The sequence below is a fragment of the Anser brachyrhynchus genome (assembly GCF_964034855.1).
Source record: "Anser brachyrhynchus genome assembly, chromosome: 1".
In the NCBI taxonomy this organism is placed as follows: domain Eukaryota; kingdom Metazoa; phylum Chordata; class Aves; order Anseriformes; family Anatidae; genus Anser; species Anser brachyrhynchus.
The window spans coordinates 83651293-83676655 of NC_137694.1; the positions used below are offsets into that span (position 1 = coordinate 83651293).

Consider the following 25363-nt stretch of genomic DNA (forward strand, 5'->3'; position numbering starts at 1 on the left):
AATAATATACATACATTTTTTTAAAGTACATAAATAAGAAAAGTAGGACTAAGGAGAATCTCCACCCTTTATTAGATGTGGGGGGAAACAACGACAAGAGATGAGGAAAAGGCTGAGGTATTTCATGCCTTCTTTGCCTCAGTCTTTACTAGTAAGACTAATTCTTCTCAGGGTACTTAAGTCTGCTCAGAAGAATGAAGTCCTTATAATCCAAGGTAAAATGGTTAGCAGCTTATTACGCTGCTTGAACACCCACAAATCTATGGGGCTAATAGGATCCACCCAAGAGTGCTAAAGGAGCTGGCTGAAGTGCTTGCCAAGCCACTTTCAATAATTTACCAGCAGTCCTGACTAATTGGGAAGGTCCCAGTTGACTGCAGGTTGGCAGATGTGATGCCCATCTACAAGAAGGGCAGGAAGGAGGATCTGGAGAATTAGAAACCTGTCATTCTGACCTCGGTGCTAGGGAAAGTTATGGAGCAGATCATCTTGGGTGCCACCACACAGCATATACAGGACAACCAGGTAATCAGACCCAGTCAGCATAGATTTATGAAAGGCAGGTGCTCCTTGACTAACCTGATCTCCTTCATGACAAGAAGACCTGCTTAGTGGACAAGGAAAAGGCTGTAGCTGTTGTTTACTGTGACTTTAATAAGGCATTTGATGCTGTTTCCCACAGCCTTCTCCTGGAGACAATGGCTGCTCAGGGCACAGACAGCTGTATTGCTCACTGGGTAAAAACTGACTGGATGGCCAGGCCCAAAGGGTTGTTGTGAATAGAGTTAAATCTGCTTGGTGGCCAGTCACAAGTGGTGCTCCCCAGGGCTCAGTATTGTGGCCAGCTTTATTTATGACCTTTATCAATAATATGGATGAGGAGCTTTAGTGCACCCTCAGTAAGTTTGCAGACGACACCAAATTGGGTGGGAATGTTGATGTGCTTGAGGGTAGGAAGGCTCTCCAGAGCTCTGCAGATCTGGATAGGCTAGATTGATGGGATGTTTCCAATTGCATGACAATCAACAAGGATAAATGTAGGTGCTGTGCTTGGGTCATAACAACCTTACACAGCAGTATAGTTTTTGGGTAGAGGGGCTGGAAAGTTGCCTGGCAGAAGAGGACCTGGGGGTGCTGGTCAATAGCCAAATCAACATGTGCCAGCAGTGTACCTGGGTGTCCAAGAAGGCCAACAGCATCCTGGGCTGCAGCAGAAGCAGTGTGGCCAGCAGGACTACAGAAGTCATTGTCCCCTTGCACACGGCACTGGTGAGCTTGCACCTCAAATGTCCTGTCAGTTTTGGGCCCCTCACTACTAGAAAGATATCGAGTGGCTTGAATGTGTGCAGAGAAGAGCAACAAAGCTGGGGAAGCAACTAGAAAACAAGACTTACAGGGAGTGGCTAAGGAAACTGGGGTTGTTTAGTCTGGAGAAGAGGAGGCTGAGGGGAGATCTCATCACTCTCTCTATAACTACCTGAGAGGAAGTTGCAGCAAGGAGGGTGTCAGTCTCTTTTCTCAGAAGCAAGTGATAGGACATGAGGAAATAGCCTCAAATTGCACTACGGGAAGTTTAGACTGGATATCAAGAAGAATGTTTTTTATGGAAAGGGTGGTTAGGCACTGGAACAAGCTGACCAGGGATGAAGTTGCCATCCCTAGAGATATTTAAGAGACGTATGGATGTGGCATTTAGGAACATGGAACTTGTAATGTTAAGTAGATGGTTAAACTTGATCTTAAAGGCCTTTTCCAATCTAATGATTTTGGTTATAAAAAAAAAAAAAAAAGGCAAGAACCAGGATTACTGCAGCAGCACTGTGATGGAAACAACACAGTTCTGAACTCATGGCTTGGATATTCTCATGCAGTCATGATAAAACAGCTTAATTTCTCCTTCAGAAGCAATAGATATCTCAAGCTTTCCCTACTTCCAAGTAACATATAACACATTTTGAATGAAAACTACCAAAGCTGCATCTACAGGGATAAGGCAACTAACTCTCACATGCTGAAGATAGTCCGAGATTACACTGGAGTTACAGTTTCTTTTCTGCCATAGCAACAAAAAAATCCAATTTTCACCTAAGATCAGTTATCTTAAATGAAAATATTTTTTAATGCTTGAAGGAACTACCATATGATCGTTTGAACAAGTAGACCTGTTGCATCTTTACAACACTCAGCATGCATAATAAACAAAACAATAATTATTTGTAATAGAAGTATAGAATAATTGTGATTTGCTTCTAAAAGAAAGAAAAATATAGCCTCTTCTTAGCGATGTCACTTTTTGTTTTGGTATTGTTTCATCGTACTGACCCAGTCAGTGGACATTGGAACTATTTTCAGTTTGAAAACGAAGTATGAAAGTGTCTTCTATAGTAACAACAAAGCTAGATTGCAAAGCCATTAACTCACGGTTTGACTTGGTGATCTTAAAGGTCTTTTGCAATCTAATTTATTCTCTAATTCTAATTGCCACCCATTTGCTAGAATGCTAATGTGACAAAAAACATTTTCAAAATAAACACCGAAAAGCAAATACCTGACAATGACCTTTAATTAAAGGCTTCCTAGGAATAACAAAGTTGGACATTTTCATATTCATGGACATTTTCATTAACACAGTCTTAAAGGAGAGTTCTTACCTAGAACAGTGAGCTCTGCAACTTCGCTTTCACGTTCTCCAACCATATTTGTTCCAACACAAACATACTTGCCAGCATCATTCTTTCTTGTGTATGTGATCATAAGCTTTCCTCCTCTGATCTAGGACAAATCAAGGATAACAAAAAATACTTTAACAGAAACTAATGACTTAATAATATTTATTAACTTGAAAAGTGTTTTGTTGCTGATTAAAAAAAAAGCTAGCAGTGATTTTCCAAATCATACAAAACATTGAAAAAGTAAAACTAACTACTAGCTTAGTTTCCTCTTCTTACAAAAAAAAAGGCTTGCCTCTTAGTTTTACAACTGTAGTTTGAAATCTCTCAAATTTGGACCTCTATTGCTCTTTTATTCATTCTGTGTAATGCAATACTAGTTATTTAATGGTCTGTTTAATACTCATTGGCAGAAAATGCTACAGTTCCTTTCTATGCACTATTATAGTTTGACATAGGTGAAGAGCAAAAATTAGCATTAGACATAAATCCCATTTTCACATCAAGTGTCAAGTGTAACAATTACTTTTTCTTGCCAGAAAACCTCATGAAGTTCAATAAGGCCAAGGTCTTGCACCTGGGCTGGAGCAATTCCAAACACAAACACAGGCTGGACAATAAGTGGATTGACAGCAGACCTGCCAAGAAAGACTTGGGGTGTTGGTTAAAGAGAAACTCAACATGAGCCAGCAATGGATGCTTGCAGCCCAATATGCCAACTGTATCCTGGTCTGCATCAAAAGAATTGTGGCCAGCAGGTCGAGGGCGGTGATTTTCTGCCTCCACTCTACTCTCATGAAACCCACCCCCCAACATAACACATTGACCCGTTACAGGAGGTCTAGAGGATGGCCACGAAGATGATCAGAAAGCTGGAGCTATGAAGACAGGCTGAGGGAGTTGGGGTTGTTAAGCCTAGAGAAGAGAAGGCTCCGACAGACCTTATAGCTGCTTTTCAGTACTTAAACGGGGCCTACAGGAAAGCTGGGGCCCAATATACTCTTTACCAAGAAATATAGCAATAGGACAAGAAGTAATATTTTTAAACTAAAAGAGGGTAGATTTAGATTAGACATTAAGAAGAAATTCTTTACTACGATAGTGGTGAGGCAGTGGAACAGGCTGCCCAGGGAAGCTGTTGATGCCCCATCCCTGAAGTATTCAAAGCCAGGTTGGATGAGGCCCTGGGCAACCTGTTCTAGTGGGAGGTGTCCCTTCCCATGGCAGGGGGGTTGGAACAAGGTTATCTTTAAGGTCTCTTCCAGCCCAAACCATACTATGATTCTATATTATCCTACTGTTGGTAGGATGCTTGTTACTATACATGATTATTATTATTATTATTTGTTTCCTTTAGAAATAAAAATAAAAGAGAGATCTTAATCTTTATAAAGTTATTTACCTTTGATTAAGTAATTTTTAAGGCTGATAAGCAGTTGGGCAGAAGCAATTTAAACCCTTATTGGGAAATGAATAATCTGCTCTTAATTTTGTATTCAGTTGTTGGAAGGTAACAGAATTTCAGTAGCACCCAAATCAAGAAAACATATATCCCCTTTGTGATTCAAAATTTATATATTTTAAAATATACATTAGAAGTACACAGAAATATCTGATATCCCTTTAAAAATACTACTCCTATTTGATTTGCAAAACAGCTAAAGAAGTTTAATTGTTCACCAAAATGCAACAAAATTTGTGTAGGCAACTGAATACATACCTTGTTTACTTTAATATATTAATACATTATTTAATTACATTTTTTGTTGAACACACACTTATGACTCACATCACATATGAAAAACACTGAAGTTCAAGGCACGGATGGAAGAAAACAACAAATAAAAACCAAAGATGAAACTACATAAAAGGGTCTAATGTGGTCAGTGACAAGAAGGAGAGTGTTCTCAATCTGAGGTATTTTGCTCAAGTTGCCTGCAGCTAGAAATCTATCCCTGAAAATTTGACATCTTGAGTAGTATTGGTCTCTTATTATCATTGTAAGATGTACACACACAACGATGACAGTCAGTTATTGAGATAAATGAACATGCACATGTAACGTAGACAGTGTAGCATACAAATTTCATTCTTTTGCCTTTGGCACTCATTGTTTGAGAACAGAAAAGATACGGCCTTTATCATCCAGCAATCTAGTAATGCTGAAATTTCAATGGGGATTTCAAGCATGAAGAATGAAAAAAATAAGGTGACCTGCAACTATACATTTTTTCAAGAGTCTGAGTGCACTTTTAGATTGTTGACCACCTGAAACAGTAAGCAGAAGAAGAGACTGTAACATATAGCTAAAAATCTCTCTATATTTATTCCTATTATACATTTCCCTAAATCACAGAATGCTGTTAGTTTCCAACTAATCTATAGCAAGGGTTTTAAAAAGTGATTCAGAAAGATTTCCATATTCATTTTGAAGTACTTATATATTCAGATATCTATGCAGAAATACATTATTTTCATGTACATCAGTATTGAATGCACTGGATTTAAAGAAATGTATTTACACACCACAAGAATCTACTGAAGCTCCTAATGATTTCAAACCTATGTAAACTGAAAGCTGTGATTTTCATACATGTCTCAGGAACTGAAGTCCCACTGACATTCAGTAGTACTTGTGCTCCTCTGTGACTTTGGCATTTATGAAAATCCCTTCCAAAGTCTTTACAATATGGCACAACTGCATGTTTTGTGAAAACTGTAACCTCTAGCAAGAGCTATTCTAGGAATTCCTTCTAGGAATCACGAACGGCCTCTCTTCAAACCACAGACAGAGAAAAGCATTAAAGCAGAAAGATTTGAACAGTTAACAATCACTGAAAGCTGCTAATCTTCCAAGTTGAGATTTACGTAAGAAAGGAGATGCAGAGGAAACACTCCCTCGTGTCTTGCATAAACCTATGAACTCACTCTCTCTAGTATCATGGACTTTGAGGCAGACTTTCAAACACATGGCATGCCTATGGAAAGTAGCTATGGTTCCAAGATGGAAATTCTGAATGCGTTTAGATTTTTTTTGTCTATTTTTTTTCCTTTGTTGATTTTTTTCTTAAAGTAGAATAAATGTTCAGAACTTTAGCCACAGTGAAGGCTATGTGGGTATATAAAACATAAAAATAGGATAACTTACACAATTATGATAAAATATTGGGCATGTGGAATTAATTATGTCTGCAACTAAGTATTCACAGATGGCTAGAATAATATACTTCCTCTGCTGGTTCAGTACCCAAGTTTTACATTGAGTTTTAACAATTAGGTACCCACCATCTGAATAAGATTGATCAAGACCTTCTATTTATTAACAAGACATTGCAAACCAAATCCGTAGCTATGATAAACCTGTGTTTTGTACATGCAATGTTTGCCACTGTTTCTCTAAATAGGAAAGAGCACCTTCAGTACTGCATTTAGCTCTGGGGCCTCCAACATAAAGAGGACATGGACTTGGCAGAGCGTGTCCAGAGGAGGGCCACGCGGATGATCAGACTCCTGGAGCACCTCTTGTATGAAGACAAGCTTAGAGAATTGGATAAGCAGTTGGGCAGAAGCATTCTAGGGGAAACACGCAGCCATCCAGGTCTTGGGCTGCAGGGTGTGCCCAAATCTTCTGTCGGTATCCGACAGCAGCAGTGAGGGGTATGCCTGTGGGAGGTGTGCCCAGATTGAAGAGCTGCTCAAACAGGTAGCGGAGCTTTGGGAGGAGGTGAGCAGGCTCAGGAGCATCAGGGAGTCAGAGAGGGAAATTGACTGGTGGAGGTGTACTCTACCCTCTCTGAGACAGACTCACAAGCCTGCCATAGCACAAATGTCTCCTGCTACGCAGAAGACAAAAGCTCCCTCATCCCACCAGGCAGTAGGAGGAGACCTAGGCCAAGGGGGTGGAATGGAGGCAGGTTCCTGTTCGGTGTAGTAGGCGAGCCCTGTCCCTGACCACCTCACCTTCACATCTACCCTTATATAACAGGTATGAGGGTCTAGAACATGACAATCAGAACAATGAAGTAGACGAAAGCCCGTCCCAGTTGGAGAGGATGCCTAAGGCAAGGCAACCTATTCCCCGCATTGCTACATCAACTGTCAAAAAAGAAAGAAGGGTTATTGTCATGGGGGACTCCCTTTTGAAAGGGACAGAGGGCCCAATATGCCGACCAGACCCAACCCACAGGGAAGTCTGTTGCCTCCCTGGGGCTCGGGTGAGAGACTTCGCTAGGAAAGTCAAGCGCCTGGTACGGACCACCAACTACTACCCGCTACTGGTCTTTCAGGCTGGTAATGACGAGGTAGCAACGAGAAGTCCGAGAGTGATCAAAAGGGACTTTAGGGCGACTACTTAAAGGATCAGGGGCACAGGTTGTGTCTGACTCTGTCCTTCCAATAGGGGGGATCGATGCTAACAAGCAGACTCATCACATTAACACTTGGCTTCGGGACTGGTGCAACCGCCAGAATTTCAGGTTTTTCAATCACGGGAAGTTCTACACGACACCGGGCCTGCTGGCACCAGATGGGATGCACCTCTCTCAGAGAGAGGTGAGGATTTTTGCTCAGGAGTTGGCAGGGCTGATAGATAGGGCTTTAAACTAGAGTCGAAGGGGGAAGGGGATAAAACCAGGCATGCTGGTGATGAGCTAAGGGATGGTGTGCTAGAATCAGAGGGACTGTGTCCTAGTGAGGTCCTTCGGTCAGCTCCACAAGGTGCTGCATGTAGGGAGGTGCATTTGAAGTGCTTCTACACAAACGCATGCAGTATGAGGAATAAAATGGATAAGCTAGAAGTCTTGGCCCAGTCCCGCAGCTACGACATCATTGGCATAAGCGAAACCTGGTGGGATGGGTCCTGTGGCTGGTGTGTTGCAATGGATGGTTACAGGCTCTTCAAGAGGGACAGGCAGGGTAGGCGAGGTGGCGGGGTGGCAATGTATGTGAAGCATGGGCTGGACTGTGTGGAACTTCAAGTTGGTGATGGCAAAGTTGAGAGCCTCTGGGTAAGGATTAAGGGACGAACAAATAAAGGGGATGTCGTTGTGGGAGTCTATTACAGACCACCTGGCCAGGATGACAACGCCAATGAATTATTCTTTGCAGAACTAAGAGATGCCTCCAGATCAACTCCCCTTGTCCTTATGGGGGATTTCAACTTGCCAGACGTCAACTGGGATCGCCACACGGCTGACACGAGCAAGTCCAGGAGGTTCATAAAGCACCTAGATGATAACTTCTTGGTGCAGGTGCTAAGAGAGCCAACTAGGAAAGGTGCCCTCCTAGATCTGTTGCTGGAGAACAGAGAGGGTCTTGTGGGAGACGTGGCAATTGGCGGCTGTCTCGGTCATAGTGACCATGAAGTGGTTGAGTTTAGAATTTATGGTGACAGAAGGAAAACTGCCACCAAAACTTCAGCCCTGGATATGGGGAAAGCAGACTTTAGGCTGCTCAGGGAACTCTTCAACAAGGTCCCCTGGGAAACTGCTTTTGAAAGCATTGGCGTCCACCAGTGCTGGTCAGTCTTTAAGCACTGCCTCCTAAAAGCACAAGATCAGGCGATTCCAAAATATCGGAAGTCAGGCAAGCGGAACAGAAGGCCAGCCTGGCTGACCAGGGATCTTCTACTGGAGCTTAGGCGAAAAAAGAAAGTGTACGGCTGCTGGAAGGAGGGTCAGGCGATGAGGAAGGAATACAGGGATGCTGTTTGTGTTTGTAGGGAGAAAATTCGTGTGGCCAAAGCCCAACTACAGTTGAAGCTGGCTATGTCTGTGGGAGACAATAAAAAAGTTCTTTTTAGATATGTGAACAGAAAAAGGAGAACCAAAGAAAACAGAGGTCCGCTACTAGATGGGGAAGGTCTCCTCACAGATAATGACATAGGCAAAGCAGAGACGTTTAACGCCTTCTTTGGCTCTGTCTTCAACACTGATGATGGGCTTCGGCACCCAGGGCACCCTGAGCTGGAGGACCATGACGGTGGGAATGACAAACTCCCAACCGACCCTGAACGTGTGCGGGATTTGCTGCTCCACCTGGATCCATACAAGTCCATGGGTCTGGATGGGATTCATCCCAGGGTGCTTAAAGAGCTGGCTGACATCATCGTGGGACCTCTCTCAACTATTTTTCAATGATCCTGGGAATCTGGAAAGGTCCCATTGGACTGGAAGCTGACAAATGTGCCAATTTTCAAGAAGGGTAAGAAAGAAGACCCTAGCAATTACAGGCCTGTCAGTCTCACGTCAGTGCCTGGTAAAATTATGGAGAGGATGATCCTTGAAGTTATTGAAGCGCACCTGGGGGACAGTGCAGTCACTGGTCCCAGCCAACATGGGTTCATGAGGGGTAGGTCCTGCCTAACAAATTTGATTTCTTTTTATGATAAGATCACCCATCTAGTCGATCAAGGGAAAACAGTTGATGTGATCTTTTTGGACTTCAGCAAAGCTTTTGACACGGTTTCCCATAGGATCCTACTGGACAAAATGTCCAGCATACAGCTAAACAAAAACATCATGCGATGGGTGAGCAATTGGCTGATGGGCAAGGCTCAAAGGGTTGTGGCAAATGGGGCCACATCTGGCTGGCGGATGGTCACTAGTGGGGTCCCTCAAGGCTCCATTTTAGGGCCAGTCCTCTTTAATGTTTTTATAAATGATTTGGATGTAGGACTAGGAGGTGTTTTGAGCAAATTTGCCGATGACACCAAACTTGGAGGAGTTGTGGACTCGGATGAGGATGGAAAGGCCTTGCAGAGAGACCTGGACAGATTGGAGAGCTGGGCGATCACCAACCACATGAAGTTTAACAAAAGCAAGTGCCGGGTCCTGCACCTGGGACGGGGCAACCCTGGCTGTATGTACAGACTGGGCAACGAGATGCTGGAGAGCAGCCCCGCAGAGAGGGATCTGGGGGCTGTGGTTGACAGCAAGTTGAATATGAGCCAGCAGTGTGCCCTGGCAGCCAGGAGGGCCAACCGTATCCTGGGATACATCAAGCACAGCATTGCTAGTCGGTCGAGGGAAGTGATTGTCCCGCTCTACTCTGTGCTGGTGCGGCCTCACCTCGAGTACTGTGTGCAGTTCTGGGCACCACAGTACAAAAAGGACATTGAACTGTTGGAGAGTGTCCAGAGGAGGGCAACGAAGACGGTGAAGGGCCTAGAGGGGAAGACATATGAGGAGCGGCTGAGGTCACTTGGCCTGTTCAGCCTGGAGAAGAGGAGGCTGAGGGGGGACCTCATCGCAGTCTACAACTTCCTCACAAGGGGGAGTGGAGAGGTAGGTGACCTATTCTCCATTATCACACCAGTGACAGGACCCACAGGAACGGCATCAAGCTGAGGCTGGGGAAGTTTAGGCTAGACATCAGGAAGAGGTTCTTCACCGAGAGGGTGGTCGCACACTGGAACAGGCTCCCCAGTGAAGTAGTCACTGCACCAAGCCTGTCTGAACTTAAGAAGACATTGGACTGTGCACTTAGTCACGTGGTCTAAACTTTTGGGCAGACCTGTGCAGTGCCAGGAGCTGGACTTGATCCTTATGGGTCCCTTCCAACTCGGGATATTCTATGATTCTTTGATTCTACAAAATCCTGCGAATACCTATGGACTATGAACCAGTGGCTTTAACTAACAAAGTACAGAATGGGATACATGCACGTGCATTTTGGTATGACCACATAAAGAATCACTGCTACATTTCTTTGTCTTACTAAGCTGTAAGTTCATATCTGGAGTTTAGAGCAGTAAAGAGCCAAATCACATTTGAGGGTATTATCTGAAATCATGCCACATTAGAGCTGGTCCTAGTCAGTGGACACGTAACAGTTAACCAGGGGTTTTACTTCGAGTGCTTCAGCTCTTCTTCTCACATTTGTACCCCTGCCTCAGAATACACCAGCTTCAAAGTAGTCACGATATACTGGTTTGAAAAAAATGACAGGCAGTGTAACGTTTCATCCCAAGCCCCAGAAGAGTTGTTATCATACTAAACACAAAGAGAAGGTTTTTTTTTTTTTTTCATAGTGAACAAGATATACCAAACAATTTTATTACACTATTCTAGTAGGTATTGCACATCATGGGAAAAGAATTGCTTTGCTAACTGCCAAAGCTTTAAGTTCAGTTTTGAAAAAGATGGAAGCAAGTATCATGTTTCATTTATACAGAAATGATGTCATGGCACTTTCTGACTTTTAATGTCTCCTCAGGATTTTGTTCTGTTCTCTGCCTACCAACAAATTTATCAGGGTTATGCAAGTAGGGGATATGAAAATAGTACTGAATACTGATGGGGAAAAAAAATTGTGATCAGCAGTTTACAGATGATCTTTGGTTGTCTGTAACACAATATATGATAGTATCGTGATTTAAAAAGACATATTGAAAGCTATTTTCTATGACCTGTGTGCCTGACCATATTTTGCTCCTCATGAGTAAATTGTTCATTCCAGCAAGTCCACTTCATTTATTTCTTTAAACAATAGTTAGAGATGTTGATACAGAAAACCCTAGGCACCTACACAGTTAACTAGGTCCAGAATTGTAAATTATGACCACCCAGGAGCAAAAAAAATCACATACAAATAATTAATCAGCTTGGTCAGCCAATAAATCAAATCCACACAAAACTTACACAAGAGTTCTACAACATACCACCATATTCAGAATAGCTATACACATATATTCTTATCCTAAGACCATATTTTATATACCTGTGTTTGTGTATGCGTATGTAAATTTCTGTATGTATAGATGCATACCCATCTGCCTGTATTAAGAAATATTTTTTTTTCATGTGGGTGATTCATTTACTTTTCACAGCAATGTGCTATGTAATATGAGAAAGAAAGAAGCCATATGAGAAATGCTTGGCAAGTCCAAATATGAAGATGACTGGCATATTTTCTTTTACTTTCCTTTAGCTCCTGTTTTCATTCCATTTAATAAATGAAATGTGCTCTGTTGCAAAATAACTCTAAAGCAAACCTAAATCCTTAAGAAAATGAAATTTAGACTACAGAGTGAAACACTGACCTGTTTGTATAACCAGGGTTTCTGCATATGTAATGTCACAAATTTCATATATTTCAGTCTTCTGTAGTAAAGCTGAACATCACATTTTATTTAGAATGAAATGTGATGGGCATGTGATATTAACCTGTCAGACATGGTCTATACTTTAACAGTGTACCATCTAATTATAAATGACAATACGATGACTGAAGAACAAGGTGAGTATAAGCAGTTGTAATTAACAGTGTCACCAATGATATATAAAAGTAAAATGGAGCTTTTATTTCTTATTTACAAAACACAGAGTTTGCACTGTCTTGTCTATGTGGTCTAGCATTCCCAAATAGATTAGTATATCCATTTTATTACTTGTCATTGCATCATAGACTGTGAGGCATGGAATAGAAGCAATAGAAGACAGTTTTGAAATTGTAAATGAGCAGTTGAATAAAAAAAGGATAAATGAATACCTACCTTATATTTTTGTTTAAAAATGTGTATCTTGTTACAAGCCTTGTGAATCCCATATATCCTTCCCTACCTATTATAATATGCTTCAGTATCATTGCAGGACACTTGACATTAAAACATGTTTGACAATGCTCTTAGTCAACTTCAAAGTTCAAACAAGTCTTTCCTACTTCTGTTCCATTCTCTCAGACCCCAGGAAGATATGTGCTGCCTTCTCCACATCAAACACATACAAAATACTACTTGAAAGAAGTTTAAAAAATACTTTCATCTGGCCCTTCTGTGCCATAAATCTGCCATGGCAAAATGCAAGTCAATTGTTTCGCACTACCATAAAGACCAACAAAGTAGTCTCGCAGTGGTGACAGGTCTGAAAGCAGCATTTATAATGAATGGTGCAAAATACATGCGAAGAAAGATTTACTTAAAAACAAAGAATGTTTAAGGTAGATAAAATGACAACAGATTAAAGCTGCTCCTTCTGGCACCCCTAAAAATTTGGCTAGCATATCTGGAGAGTCAGAATCGGTTTCAGTTCTGCTCATGAGACAGCCTTCGTTTCTTTTATGGTCTCGTTACTAATGACTGTATCCATAAGATCAGTATCTACAAAGAGTTAAGGTTTATCTGTGTCCCGAATTGTTTGGTGACTTCAGAGGGAACTGAAGGTTGTTCAGTACTTGGTATTATCACAAGACACCAAATATCAGAATTACCATAATGTGTTTGATACTTCCCACAATTAACAACACAGTGAAAGCAGCCAAGGTATATGCAGAATATCATAAGTCAACTTCAGGAGAGAAAAATCCTTATCTCAGCATATACAATTTTCAGACCTTTAAAACTGCAGCCATCTCAATCTCACTTTCTACAAAGATTTATTCAAAGATTTTATTCAAAATAGGCCATATTGGCTCACATTAATCAGACCTAATTTCTGAACAGACAGCTATGTTTATATGAAAATATTTGAACCAATAAAACACTTTCCTGAAACGTTTTCACAGTTACAGTACAAAACATTTATTATGCTATACTTCCTCTGTTATTATAAACCAATATTAAAATCCTCCCACAACAAAGGCATGTTACAGCTACCCTCATGGCCTTAAATCCACTCATCTGAGATCTGGGGGGAAAAAAAATAAAAAAAAAATATCAAATCCTTGCCTCAGAAACTGTTTTTCACAATACTCTTTACCGAGTACAGACAATATACTAAAATAATGAACAACACATAAGGAAATCCTACAGGCCAGTAAAAACGCTATGGAATGAACCAATCTTTCTGCAACACAGAAAGCCCGACTGAGCCCAAATATTATTGACCCAGATAGGAACCATGTGTCTGTATGGACAACTAAGACATTTCTGCAAAACCATATTTATCCTGGTATGTGAATCTCCCTAGATGAACTGGTTCATGTATATGGTAGCTTTCATGGCAGTCAGTGTTAGGAATCAGAAACAAAAGTAAACTTGAATTGATTTCACTGTCTGGTGTGTCTTCATTTCTCTCCCCTTCAGCCAAACAATTTGAAATGTCTGTTACACAAGAATTTTTTAAGCATTGCCACCAGTGTGTTATTTGCACACCTCCGAGGATAAAATCTCAGGCTAACTGGGTCTAACTTGCCACACAAAATCTCTCAGTGTTTAATTATGTTACCTAAGTCATCACAAATGTAATATGGGAAAATAATCCAAACAAACCACAAATTTGAAGACATACAAAGAATTTCTATCTGGTAACCACAAAAGAAACAATATAGCCCAAATCTGCAGAGGTATTTTGCAGCCCATTTTCCACTAAGCATGTCTACATTGCAAAAGACAGATGCAAGGCCACTCTTTAGGGATGTATCAAAAAGTTCACAAGAATGAAAGCAAGTGCAGATTCAGATAATCTCTCCAGAGAGTACGAGGGACCATTTAGGTGACCAGATCCAGTGACTTAGCCTGCTGCAGAATACACCTCAGCTGTGCAGGCATTACTGGGGAGGAGGAGTGCAATACAAATTCAGAAGAATATGGACTGCTGCTGATTTCAAGGGGGTTTAGTTTCCTAATTGTCAGTTTCCTAATGGACCAGTGTCTTCTTACTTTTCTAAATTTGAAGTTACATGGGCAGGACAATTACATGGATCTAAGACAACTCAGTATCATGTGTATTTACTTGATAAGAAATTTCCTGCTGTCCCCTCAGAAAAGAGGACTTGTGCAGGATACAAGTCTCCAACAGCAGAATTCTCATTTTCAACTTCACGGCTTAGAAGTATTGCTAGGCATAACTTCACTGAGACTTGTAATCTGACAAAAGACATTTCTCAGAGCGCAGATCTCTCACTGCCACAGTGTCACAATAAATGATTTACCAAGGTCCTTATGTAGGGTCTTCTAAAGGGAACTGTTGTGACAGGACTCAAGATATCAAGAGCTTTGAAGTAGAATTTTATAGGCCTTCTACAATGAGCTCCTACAAGAAACTGAAAGGTTTTAAAAAGGAAAGGGAACATTTTACTAGACTTAGAAGTACAATTCTGAAAGAGCATCAACAAAACCACCTCAGTTTGAGGAGAGAGGACAGAAATAAAAAGAAATTATTCATTTATTTTTCCTATTGGCATGGGCCTGTGCAGCGGGTCATTATTTCCAGCTTTGGCTTCAGTCATTCAGTGACCTTCTGAGTTGCAGTAGATTTGGCACAGATTCCCTCTTTACATCCCCTCTGAGACTGCCCACCGCTGGCTCCTGACTGAAGGGGATATGAGTTACAGGTTCCTTGATCCTTCCTGTGACTGTTTCACTTCCTACACTCGATTGTCTGTGAAAGCTTTCTTCCCTGAAGCCAGCTCAGTAGCTTCCCAAGGGAAGAAGGAATTTCTTCCTTCCTTGTGGGGGGTAAAACCTGAGCCCTTTATGGTACAGAATACAAACGGAGAACCAAACTAATCAAAGAAAAAGCTGTCATGGATGCAAAAATGCAACGAGTCCTTTTATACACTTCCAAATTGATATTTTGACAGTTTCGAATTTTGAGACAGATTTGATGTCTCATTCAACACATTGCCTTTCAAAACTTTACAATCAAGTTTACTTCCAAAGAAGTGTTGGCCTTACCAGTCTAGTACTACAGACACACAAATACTTCGTAAAATGTAACCTTGAAAAAATAGACAATGTTCTGCAATATAAATACTAAAAACTTGCTGATTCTCCAACTTTAGATCGGGGTGATGTATCATGTAAATTACATCATGCTTCAAGAAAGCACAAAAACCTGGGCTACGTTTCTATTGCGTGTATCTCTGACTGAGCCTAAGCTCAGCTCTAACTTTCATACTAAGACAACGTGGCACATACAGAGTTGTGAAAACATTAAACCTTTCACATCATTTCACATCATTTGTGAAACACTCTTAAAAAAAAAAAAAAGGAACACACACACACTTTCATTTTTCAGAAAGACTTAAAAGTCATAGTCTGCCACATTTCGCTCTTCCATCAGTGATCACTGCAGTTCCTGTCAGCCTCAGCACATGCAAGTCATAAATCATAGATTTCCATGTATTTTCTGTGGTCTGCACACATGCTTTGTGCTACAGGACTGAGGTAAAAAAAAAAAAAAAAAAGTTGTTACAGGCAGCCAAAGCAAATCTGATGGTAGCTTTCATTTTTATTAAAAGAACACTATAAAGCCACTAGACATTAAGGATATGTATAAGGCCCCTGCTTGGAAGCTCCTAAAATTTAAACTTACAAAGAATAAGGAGAATTATGCACAGAGAGGTGAATATCCACTCCCCCAGTTCCCCCAGCTCACACAGCAGCCTAGGGTCATTATTTTTATTTTCTCTTCGTGCTCAACATTTGATCCTCCAGACAGCCTCAAGAGGCAGTGAGTGACCTGTAGATCTCAGGCAGTTCACAGAGCATTCAGTCCTCTGTGGCCACAAGGGACTGCACAAAAAACGTTGATCTTTAGCAAAGCCAGGAGCTACTTGGAGTTTCTGTTACTCTTAAAACAACCCAGTGCAGGTTGCAATCAGGCCAAATGAAGTGTGCAGTGTTCTAATTCTCCATGTGGGATAGCACTCCCAAGTGCTCACACATCTCCATCCCTTAAGCCCGTTACCTCCAAGACTCTTCATTGATGGGCTACTGGTAGGCTAACCAGGGAAGAACACGGCTCCTTCCTCCTCAGCCCTTACCTTTGGAGCTGCAACCTGCTTAATGTTCAGCGTTGAGAATGGCAGTGGTCATAGTGTGAACAGCCAAGGAGTCTGGAGAGACCAAAGCATGGGAAATGGTGCCTCTCCCCTTGCCTTGCCTGCAGTTCTCTCTCGTCTGCTCGCAGCTGGTGGCTGCCCAACCTATTGAGGGGGCTCTGCAGCCCTGCTGGGATAACTGCTTCCTCTGCAGCAGTTTCTTGCTATTCCTCTCAGATGCCATGGTGTGCTTAAACTCCCAGCACAAGGTTTGCTGTTAAAATACTACTGTAAACTACATCAATGGAAAAGGTGGGGAGGGTATAAGTGGTTGGAAGGGGGGAGAAGCTGTTTGGGACACTGGAAATGTCAGCTGCTCAACTTTTTCCATTTGTATTTACAAAGCAAAGTAATCTAAGATCTAACTGGCCAAGTTCTGTATGGAAATTAGTGTTTCCTGTTTGTGGCAGATTGCTGTTGGTAGAATGGGCTTGTAAAATGACTCAGTACTTTCATTACCCCAGTTTCTCTTGTGGCTGCTTTGCCTGCCTTTTTTTATAATTAGTACTACCCTAAAATACGTAAGAAACTGTGATGCTTTCTGTGTGAGAGGTATAGAGATGCATAATAAAGAGGAAGTGATATTTAGACAAAATTAACTAAAATTTTCACCTGACCAGATTTCAGTCCTTTGGTATGAATTACCTATTTATTTATTTATTTATTTATTAAATGACAGTGACAGGAAGTTAAAAACTACAACTGCATTCCCATAGTAAACTTTTCCCCCTAGAAACACAAACAGCCTTACTAAGCTTCCAAAACAGATACAAAACCACAAGTGTCCAGTCTGAAATAAACACTTTACTTTTAAAGACAGTACTTTTACTTGGCCAATTATTTAGCATGACAAACGGAATAGAAGATCTACTCTTCCATGTAAAGGAGTCATCTACCTAACACGCTGACCAAATTTTTCAAAAGCAGATGACAAAAGCTAGGAGTGCTTGTCCACTGGGTAACATAAGGGGTACTCAACACATATGACCACTGGACAGACATACTGACATGTTCAGGAAGCTGAGTGAGCAATTCCAATTTCAAAAATCTGGTCCTGAATGCACGTCACCCAAAAGATGCTGCATGGCATGCACTACATCAAGTGCCATTCTGATTATATAGAAATGGGGCAAGTAAGTTAAAGCTGTCCTCAACTGGAGCACCACCAAGGTCTGACCTCCTGGTATACTCTAAGACTCCACTTAGCACACCAAATACATGAAAATATTTTTAGGAAAAATATTTATGACTGGAAGTTCTCTGTGTTATTCCTGTTACTGCACTTTTTTTTCCTTTGCTGGCTGACTTCCCATGGTTATGCACTACAAGGAAAGGTAAGAAAAATGATGCAAAAACACACTAAAAACACACTAAACAGTGAATGTGAACAGACATGGAAGGCAGTATTTAAAGGACTGCCTTGTTAGCATCTATGAAAAAAGAAGACCTTATCAATAAAATTCATTAGTCTTCTGGTCTCCTTTTCCAACACACAAAAACACGAACAGGATCAACCACTGCTGCATTACATAAACAAATTTCAGTAGGTTACTTTACTCTGCTATCTGCACCAAGGTGTAACCTTACAGAAAATTTTGTTAACAGTGGTTAAAGTACACCCTTTTTTATATTAGAGAACACATTTGTTCCAACACAAATCCATTGTTTTTTCTTAGTTATGTCCAGAAAAGTTATTCATTTGTGGATTCATTTTAAATTTTAAAACGGTATGGGATTTTCAAAGTCTACATAGACAAAATATTCAGAAACCAAGTGAAAAAGTTGGAAAAAAAAAAAAACTACGCAAACAAAAATAAAAGTCAAATGCATTATCAGTTGTGTTATACTTTGCATTATACTATTTGCATAATACTTCAGATACTTCACACAAACTTTTTTTAAGACATCCTTTTTTGAAGAAAGAATAAAACCAAACTCTACTGAAAATAGAAGACAGCCACGAGGAAAAAAAAAAAGCCAAAGCTTTAGAGAAAGTTTGATATAGATCGAAAAAATAAAAGGGTTATGATTCTCTTTACCTATCAAACAGTCCCATGTGTTACTACAAGTTTGATAAAAATGTCAGAAAATCTTAAAAAGTTTCATCCTTTAGTAAGATTCAAAAAACAACAAGAACAAACAAACAAACAAACAAAAAACATCCATTTTCAGGTTCAGTTTTGCTTTGCTGGTGTCACTGGATTGCAATGAAATGCTACATGTTTGCCCCAGACCTAGAGGTTGGCAAGAAATGTTTGGTGGAATATAATCTGCATATTTCCACTATATTTCAGAAAAATGTTTGAATAGTCCTTAAATTTCAGAATACTGAATTCTAAACAATGAAATTCTGGAAAATCCTGTTAGATTCAAGCATTTGTTCATGACCTGTAAGAACTGAGGCATAAACTGTACTACAGATATTAACACTGACAGTTTCAAACATCCATGCAAGGAACAATCTGATGTGTGTGTTGTATATAGTATTTATGTATGTACTATGTACATAGTATCTGCTGTATTTAGAGCTGCCTTTAATAATGCATTAGATTTTTGTCTAGACTCATACTGCTCACACAGCAAGCTAATTTCATAGCATGACTGCCTTGAAACATACCATAAAGGTATGAGCTTATGATCCTAATTGTAACTCTTCAACAGATGCTTAGGAGTTCACCTTGAAACTGAGAACTGCACCTCTGCTGAGCCTGACATATTTGTAGCCCAAAGGAGAAACCCTGTCCCTGAGACATATGAGCAGGTGAAAACCAGAGCAGGAAGAGGGATTTAATGAGATGCACACTTCCTTGAGGATTGGAAGAGCAGGAGTTTATTAAATGGGAATGAGGAGGAAGGGATACAAATGGAATTCCATCAGAAAGAAATTTTAGATGTTAAATTAGTTAGACAGGCATGTAGCTATTAGACTGGTTTGAAATGTTATTTCCTTAGCTGTATGATCATGTGGATAAACAAACAATATCCTTCCTTTTCAGAAAGCTCTATTACGGCATTTTCAAACTACAGTTCAAAATCTTCCAAAGGGTAAAACTGTGGCATCACAAGGAACTGGACTGAATGTAGCTGTTACGCTGATGATTACAAGTTTCCAGAGAAGTCTCAGAGAAGGAAAATGACACAATTCTAACTGAAAGGAATAATTGATTTAAGGTTTGTTACCTAAAATATCATGTTCAGAAAGAGATGACAGAAGAGGATACAGCACTACCTTTTAATATCTCAACCCTTTCAACTGAGTATACAGAGGGTGTAGAATAACTTCATATGCAGTCTGAATGATATATGTAGGTATAATGCCTGTAAAACGCTGCTAAATAATTGATTTTGCAGAAAGTAAGGGAGAAAGGATACAAAGTCATGATCTAGTAGACTTGTGCTGTTGGAATTAAAAAAAAAAATAATAATATCCATTAGCAGAAACAAAAATTGCATTGACATTTTCCTCTGTATCTCAATAAATAGATCACCTTTTCAACATTAGCTACTGTTAACTCCCCAATTAGAATACGTGGAAGTAATTTGAAACAATACAAGAAGAATAAAACTGATTTTGATATTGATTCCTTTTATTATTTCATGAATACAAAACCGATAAGCATAACAGCACCCAGGAGTCAATCTCGCCAAACTAATGGTATATTTGTTTTATCAGAGGACAACCTCGACAAAAATAGGGACTTCCCAAGGAGCACATTTATAGGGTACAATGTATTAAAATAACAAATTTTAATACATGTTTGGAAAACCTCTATCAGCACAGTAAAAGAGTTCTCTTGGCTAGCTATCAATCCCATAGACAAGAACAGTATTTGCAAACAATTTTCTGGGTTAGTAAATCAAAACCCATGTTAATTATACCAGGCTAATTATCCAACACAGTACCTTGGTAGGACAATTCCAGATAAACTAACTGTTCTTAACCTGTCAATAGCTAGAATTTATCCCACAAAGCCAATACTTACTGATGTCCTTTGGCCTGTCACCACACACTGTTTTGCACTGTGCAGCTGTGCAGTATTGTAAGCAGCAGTTCAGGCATGATTCTGCCCATTTAGAAAGAAAATTCTTTCTCATTGTGTTATTTTTGCTTGTAATTGTATAGATGTTCTTTTAATAACTTAGGAAACACAGTGATAAAGCTGTTTTAAAATTTCACATCTATTTTTACACAAAACTAGGAAGAAATATAATTCATTCTTAAAAATCATCAAAACGTATTTCTATGGAACAGCAGTGAGAGGCTGCTTCTGTTTAAGTTGTCTGAAACAGTGTAGGCTAAAAAAGGCTCCAAATAAACAGGTATCCAAAACATCACAAGCTGTAACGATGTGTTAACCTTGGTGACAGTCGAAACAGAAGGGTCAAAGGTTCAGCTGGCACCCCTAGGGGTGATCTTTCAAGGTGAATTTGAGACTCATTGACAGGGCAGCATAGTAAAACTGACACTGCAGCCTGAGATACGCATCCGTAATGAAGATGAAAAACTGCCTTCTTTCTTGAACTTTATATTCATAACGGTAGAAGAAATGGCCTTTGTTGAGATGGTTAGCATATGGAGAACATAGATCTCTACCTGCTGAAATCCAGATGAACATTTTCAAAGGCTACTTTCTATTTTCAAATCAGAAATAGTTAGCAAAGCAGCCTTTCAGGTTTATTTGTTGTCATTACTCCAGCTACTCTTAATTTTGCAGATGTTAAAAGTTATTTCCCCATGTCCTACTTAAAATGTCCAAATCACTAAAATTAAGATTTCTCCAGCCACTGAAAACCCTGTTACAACTACCTACATTTGTTAGCTTCAAGAAAAATAGATATATAAATGACCCCTTATTCCACCAAAGCCTTTCATTTTGGAAGAGAGGAGTTACAGCTCTCTCTTTGTTCAGGTATTTCTTAACATTTAAGAATGACAAATGCAAGAGATATCAGCTAAACATGTATGAAAGCAATTTTCTTAGCAGAAAGTCTGCAGTGAAAATGTAGTATGTCCATAATGCTCCAGGTGGTAAAAGGAAAGTATCTTAATGGCAAACAACAACAAAAAGATAAAGAATCTGGTCAGTACTCAGTATTCAAGCATCACTCTCTCCAAGCTCAAGACCAATGTATCTCTGTGTGTAAGAAGTCAAGCAAAAGGGGCAGGAGACCTACATGGATGAGCCAGTAGCTCCTAGCAAAACTCAAACAGAAGGAGCAAGTATATAGCATGTGGAAAAAAGGGACATGCTTAGTAGGAATATATAAATGTTTTCAGAGGATGCAGGGATGTGATGAGGAAGACCAAGGCCCATTTAGAATTAGATCTGACAACGAATGTCAAGGACAACAAGAAGGGCTTCTTCAAATAAATCAGTAGCAAAAGGAAGACTAGGGACAATGTGAGGCCGATGCTGAACAGGGTAGGTGCCAAAGGATACCGAGAAGGCAGAGTTACCGAATGCTGCCTTTGTAAGACTGCTTCAGTCTTCACTGCTAAGGCCAGCCTTCATGAATCTCAGATCCTAGAGGGTCTGAGACAAGAGGAAGTCTGGAGAAAGGAAGCCCTTCCTTTGGTTGAGGAGGATTGGTTAGAGATGATTTAGGCAAACATGATACCCACCAAACATGGGCACCCTCAAGTGATGAGGGAGCTGGCGGATGCTATTTTTAGATCACTCTCCATCACCTTTGAAAGTTTGTGGAAAACAGGAGAGATTCCTGAGGACTAGAATAAAGTCAGTGACACTCTACTCTTCAAAAAGAGCAAGAAGGAGGACCCAGGAAGCTACAGGCCAGTCAACCTCACCTCTATCCCTGGAAAGGAGACAGAACAGCTATCAGGAAGTTATCTCCAAGCACAAGGAGGATAAGAAGGTGATTAGGAGTAGTCATCATGGATTCACCAAGCAAAAATCATGCTTAAACAATCTGGGTAGATGAGGGGAGAGCAGTGGATGTTGTCTGACTCCCCAGGGGTCAGTACTGGGTCCAGTATTATTCAACTTATTCACCAATGACCTGGATTAGTGCACACTCAGCACATTTGCTGATGACACAAAATTGGGAGGAGCGGCTGATGCACCAGAGGGCTGTGCTGCCATTCAGAGAGACCTGGACAGACTGCAGAGTTGGGTGGAGAGGAACTTCATGAAGCTCAACAAGAGCAAGTATAGGGTCATGCACCTAGGGAAGAATAACCCCATGCACCAGTACAGGTCAGAGGTTGACCTGCTAGAAAGCAGCTCTGCAGGGAAAGACCCAGCTGGGAGTCCTTGTGGACAAGAGGTTAACCATAAGCCAGCAATGTGCCCTTGTGGCCAAGGTGGCCAATGGTGTCCTGGGGGGCATTAGGAAAAGCATTGCCAGCAGGTCAAGGGAGGTGATTCTCCCTCTCTACTCAGCCTTGGTGAGGCCTCACCCGGAGTACTGTTTCCAGTTCTGGGCTCCCTGGTACAAGAGAGACATGGAGCTCCTGGAGAGACTCCAGTGCAGGCCTATGAAGATGATTAGGGGACTGGAGCATCTGTCATACAGGGAGAGGCTGAGAGAGCTGAGCCTGTTTAGCTTGAAGAAGAGGAGGCTGAGAGAGGATCTTATCAATGTATATACTTATCTGAAGGTAGGGTGTCAAGAGGATGGGGCCAGGCTCCTCAGTGGTGCCCAGCAACAGGACGAGAAGCAATGGGCACAAAGTGAAACACAGGGAGTTCCAGCTGAATACTAGAAAACATTTCTTTATAGTGAGCGTGACTGAGCACTGGAACAGGTTGCCCAGAGAGGCCATGGAATCTCCTTCTCTGGAGATATTCAAAACCTGCCTGGATGTGATCCGGTCCAACATGTTCTAGGTTGCCCTGCTCGGCAGGTTGTTGGACTAGATGATCTCCAGAGGTCCCTTCCAACCTCGACCATTCTGAGATTCTGTAATCTCAACTGTTTCAGAACTTCAAAAAGGTTTCTCTCTTGCTGTAAATTATATTGTATGTTTTCTTGGAAGGGTGAGATACCAATCTCAGCAAAGAAAATGGTAATACATTGATTTCAGTAACACATCGAAATGTACACTGAGAGTACAGGATATGTGCAAAGTGTATTTTCATGGAACATACTAATCATAGTCTTTGTGAATGCAAATTTCCCAGGAGTTATAATCATGCAAAGTACCTACTATAAAGACATTCCTAGTTTATTAATAAACTAGAGATCCCTGAACACAAGGGACAATCATTTTAAAGCCACTTTGATGCTTCAGCATACAACTTGAGTGGTAAATAACTGTTTTCTTTAAAATACAAGGAAATCTCAAAATATTTGCATATAGGCTAGATCCTGCAAGTATTATGCAGTCACAAACACCTAGAGGACCATGGCCTGAGTATGTGAGTGAGAATATTTCTCTACTACTTTGCCTACAAAAAAGAGTCTATTCATGATTTAAGATGCAATAATGCTTTGCGCTTTGGCCAAGTGGCATAACACAACTTTGTTGTAATACTGTCAGGCTGCTTTACATGTATGAATAAATTCAGTTTCACAACTCGTGAAATGCTGAACAAGAAGTACTGAATAATTTCATGGCTTGCCCAAAATCTCATAGGCAGATTGCAGCAGCACAGCAATCTGCTTTGCTTAGCTTGCAGACTTTCCACCTCAAGGCAATCCTTCCCTTACTGTACAATAATTTTCTCCATAGGAAAATATTTGTGGTTCACTTTTAAAAATAGTGTTGCAATGAATGTATTGTCTCATGGTAAAAATAGCTTATGTTTAATTCTATTCAAGGTACAGGCCTGCCAGTGAGAACCCTTCATTCCTGGAATTTGGAATTCCTATCATGAACTGTAAAATAGCTTCAATCAGGTACTTGCAGCTTCCGTGGTTACATTACACAATGAACAAGCAAACTTCTTCCTATTTGATTTGTGTCAGGTTTTCCTCCAACAGAAAGGTTCAAATTGAACACCAGACGTCAGAGTAGCCATAAGAGCCAAATGACTCTAAAAGAACTGGAATAGCAAAATCTGCAATGGGGGTGGTGAAGGAGGGAGGACCAAGCTATCACATCAACACATTAATCTTTGAAAACCTTGGCATTCTGAATGGCATAACTATTTGGAAAAGGAATGATGCAAAATATAAAAACTTACAGTTTAAAGATCTTGACTCAACATTATTTTGTTCAAGGAACCAAACTTCAAATGTTGTAAGGGAAGGCAAAATTACTTAAGTATATATCTCTATGGCTACTTTCAAGATCAAATAAATATACTACATGCGATAGAAATATTGGAAGATATACATCAGGAAAGCATTTCACTTTCTCAAGTTTTTCTTCCTGAACAGCATTATTTCCCATGGATTATTTTCCCTCTCTTAAGCTTGTAGGGGGACAATCTTCCTCCCTCCCTCCCCATATCTGTATAATTTATTCTCCCTCATGCAGCCAGAACAAGGAGACCCAGCAGAGGCAAGCACACAACCATTAATAGCAGCAAAGACAGAAGGAACAGCAAAGCTGTTGAGTTAGAAGAAAGTGAGCATAATTAGATGCAAGTAAAACTAACCACCCACACTGCCATATTAAAAAAAGAACAATCTTTATGTGGCCATTTGCCAAACAGGTTCTTGCAAGATAATGATTTTTTGAGGAAGAAAAGTAAGATCAATTGTACCATTGATCTAAACGAACCAGGAGCATTAGCAACAATTGCCATCTAGCTAAATAAGTTTTGTTTTGTTTTTGTTTTTTTTTTAATCAGGGACAACTTAAGAAGTGAGGCTTGGTCCTTAATATTCCACAGGAGTCTGGAATAACACCCTGCAATGTGTATGTTAGTCCCACACTACTGCACATGGTGAATATCTGAACTTGGCAGTAATTGTGAGTATATTATTACCCGTAGAGAGAGAAGTACTCTGTTGGGTTGAGG

The 25363-nt window shown here is 40.4% G+C and overlaps 1 protein-coding gene across 4 annotated transcripts in view; it reads right to left on the reverse strand.

The window, feature by feature from the left end:
- Positions 1-25363, reverse strand: part of ROBO1 (roundabout guidance receptor 1) — a 702920-nt gene that overhangs the window by 89291 nt on the left and 588266 nt on the right. For all 4 annotated transcript variants that reach the window (XM_080587354.1, XM_080587355.1, XM_080587357.1 and 1 more), the window contains one exon: positions 2652-2772. In XM_080587354.1, the coding sequence (XP_080443480.1) occupies positions 2652-2772 (121 nt within the window). The remainder of the gene's footprint in view (positions 1-2651; positions 2773-25363) is intronic.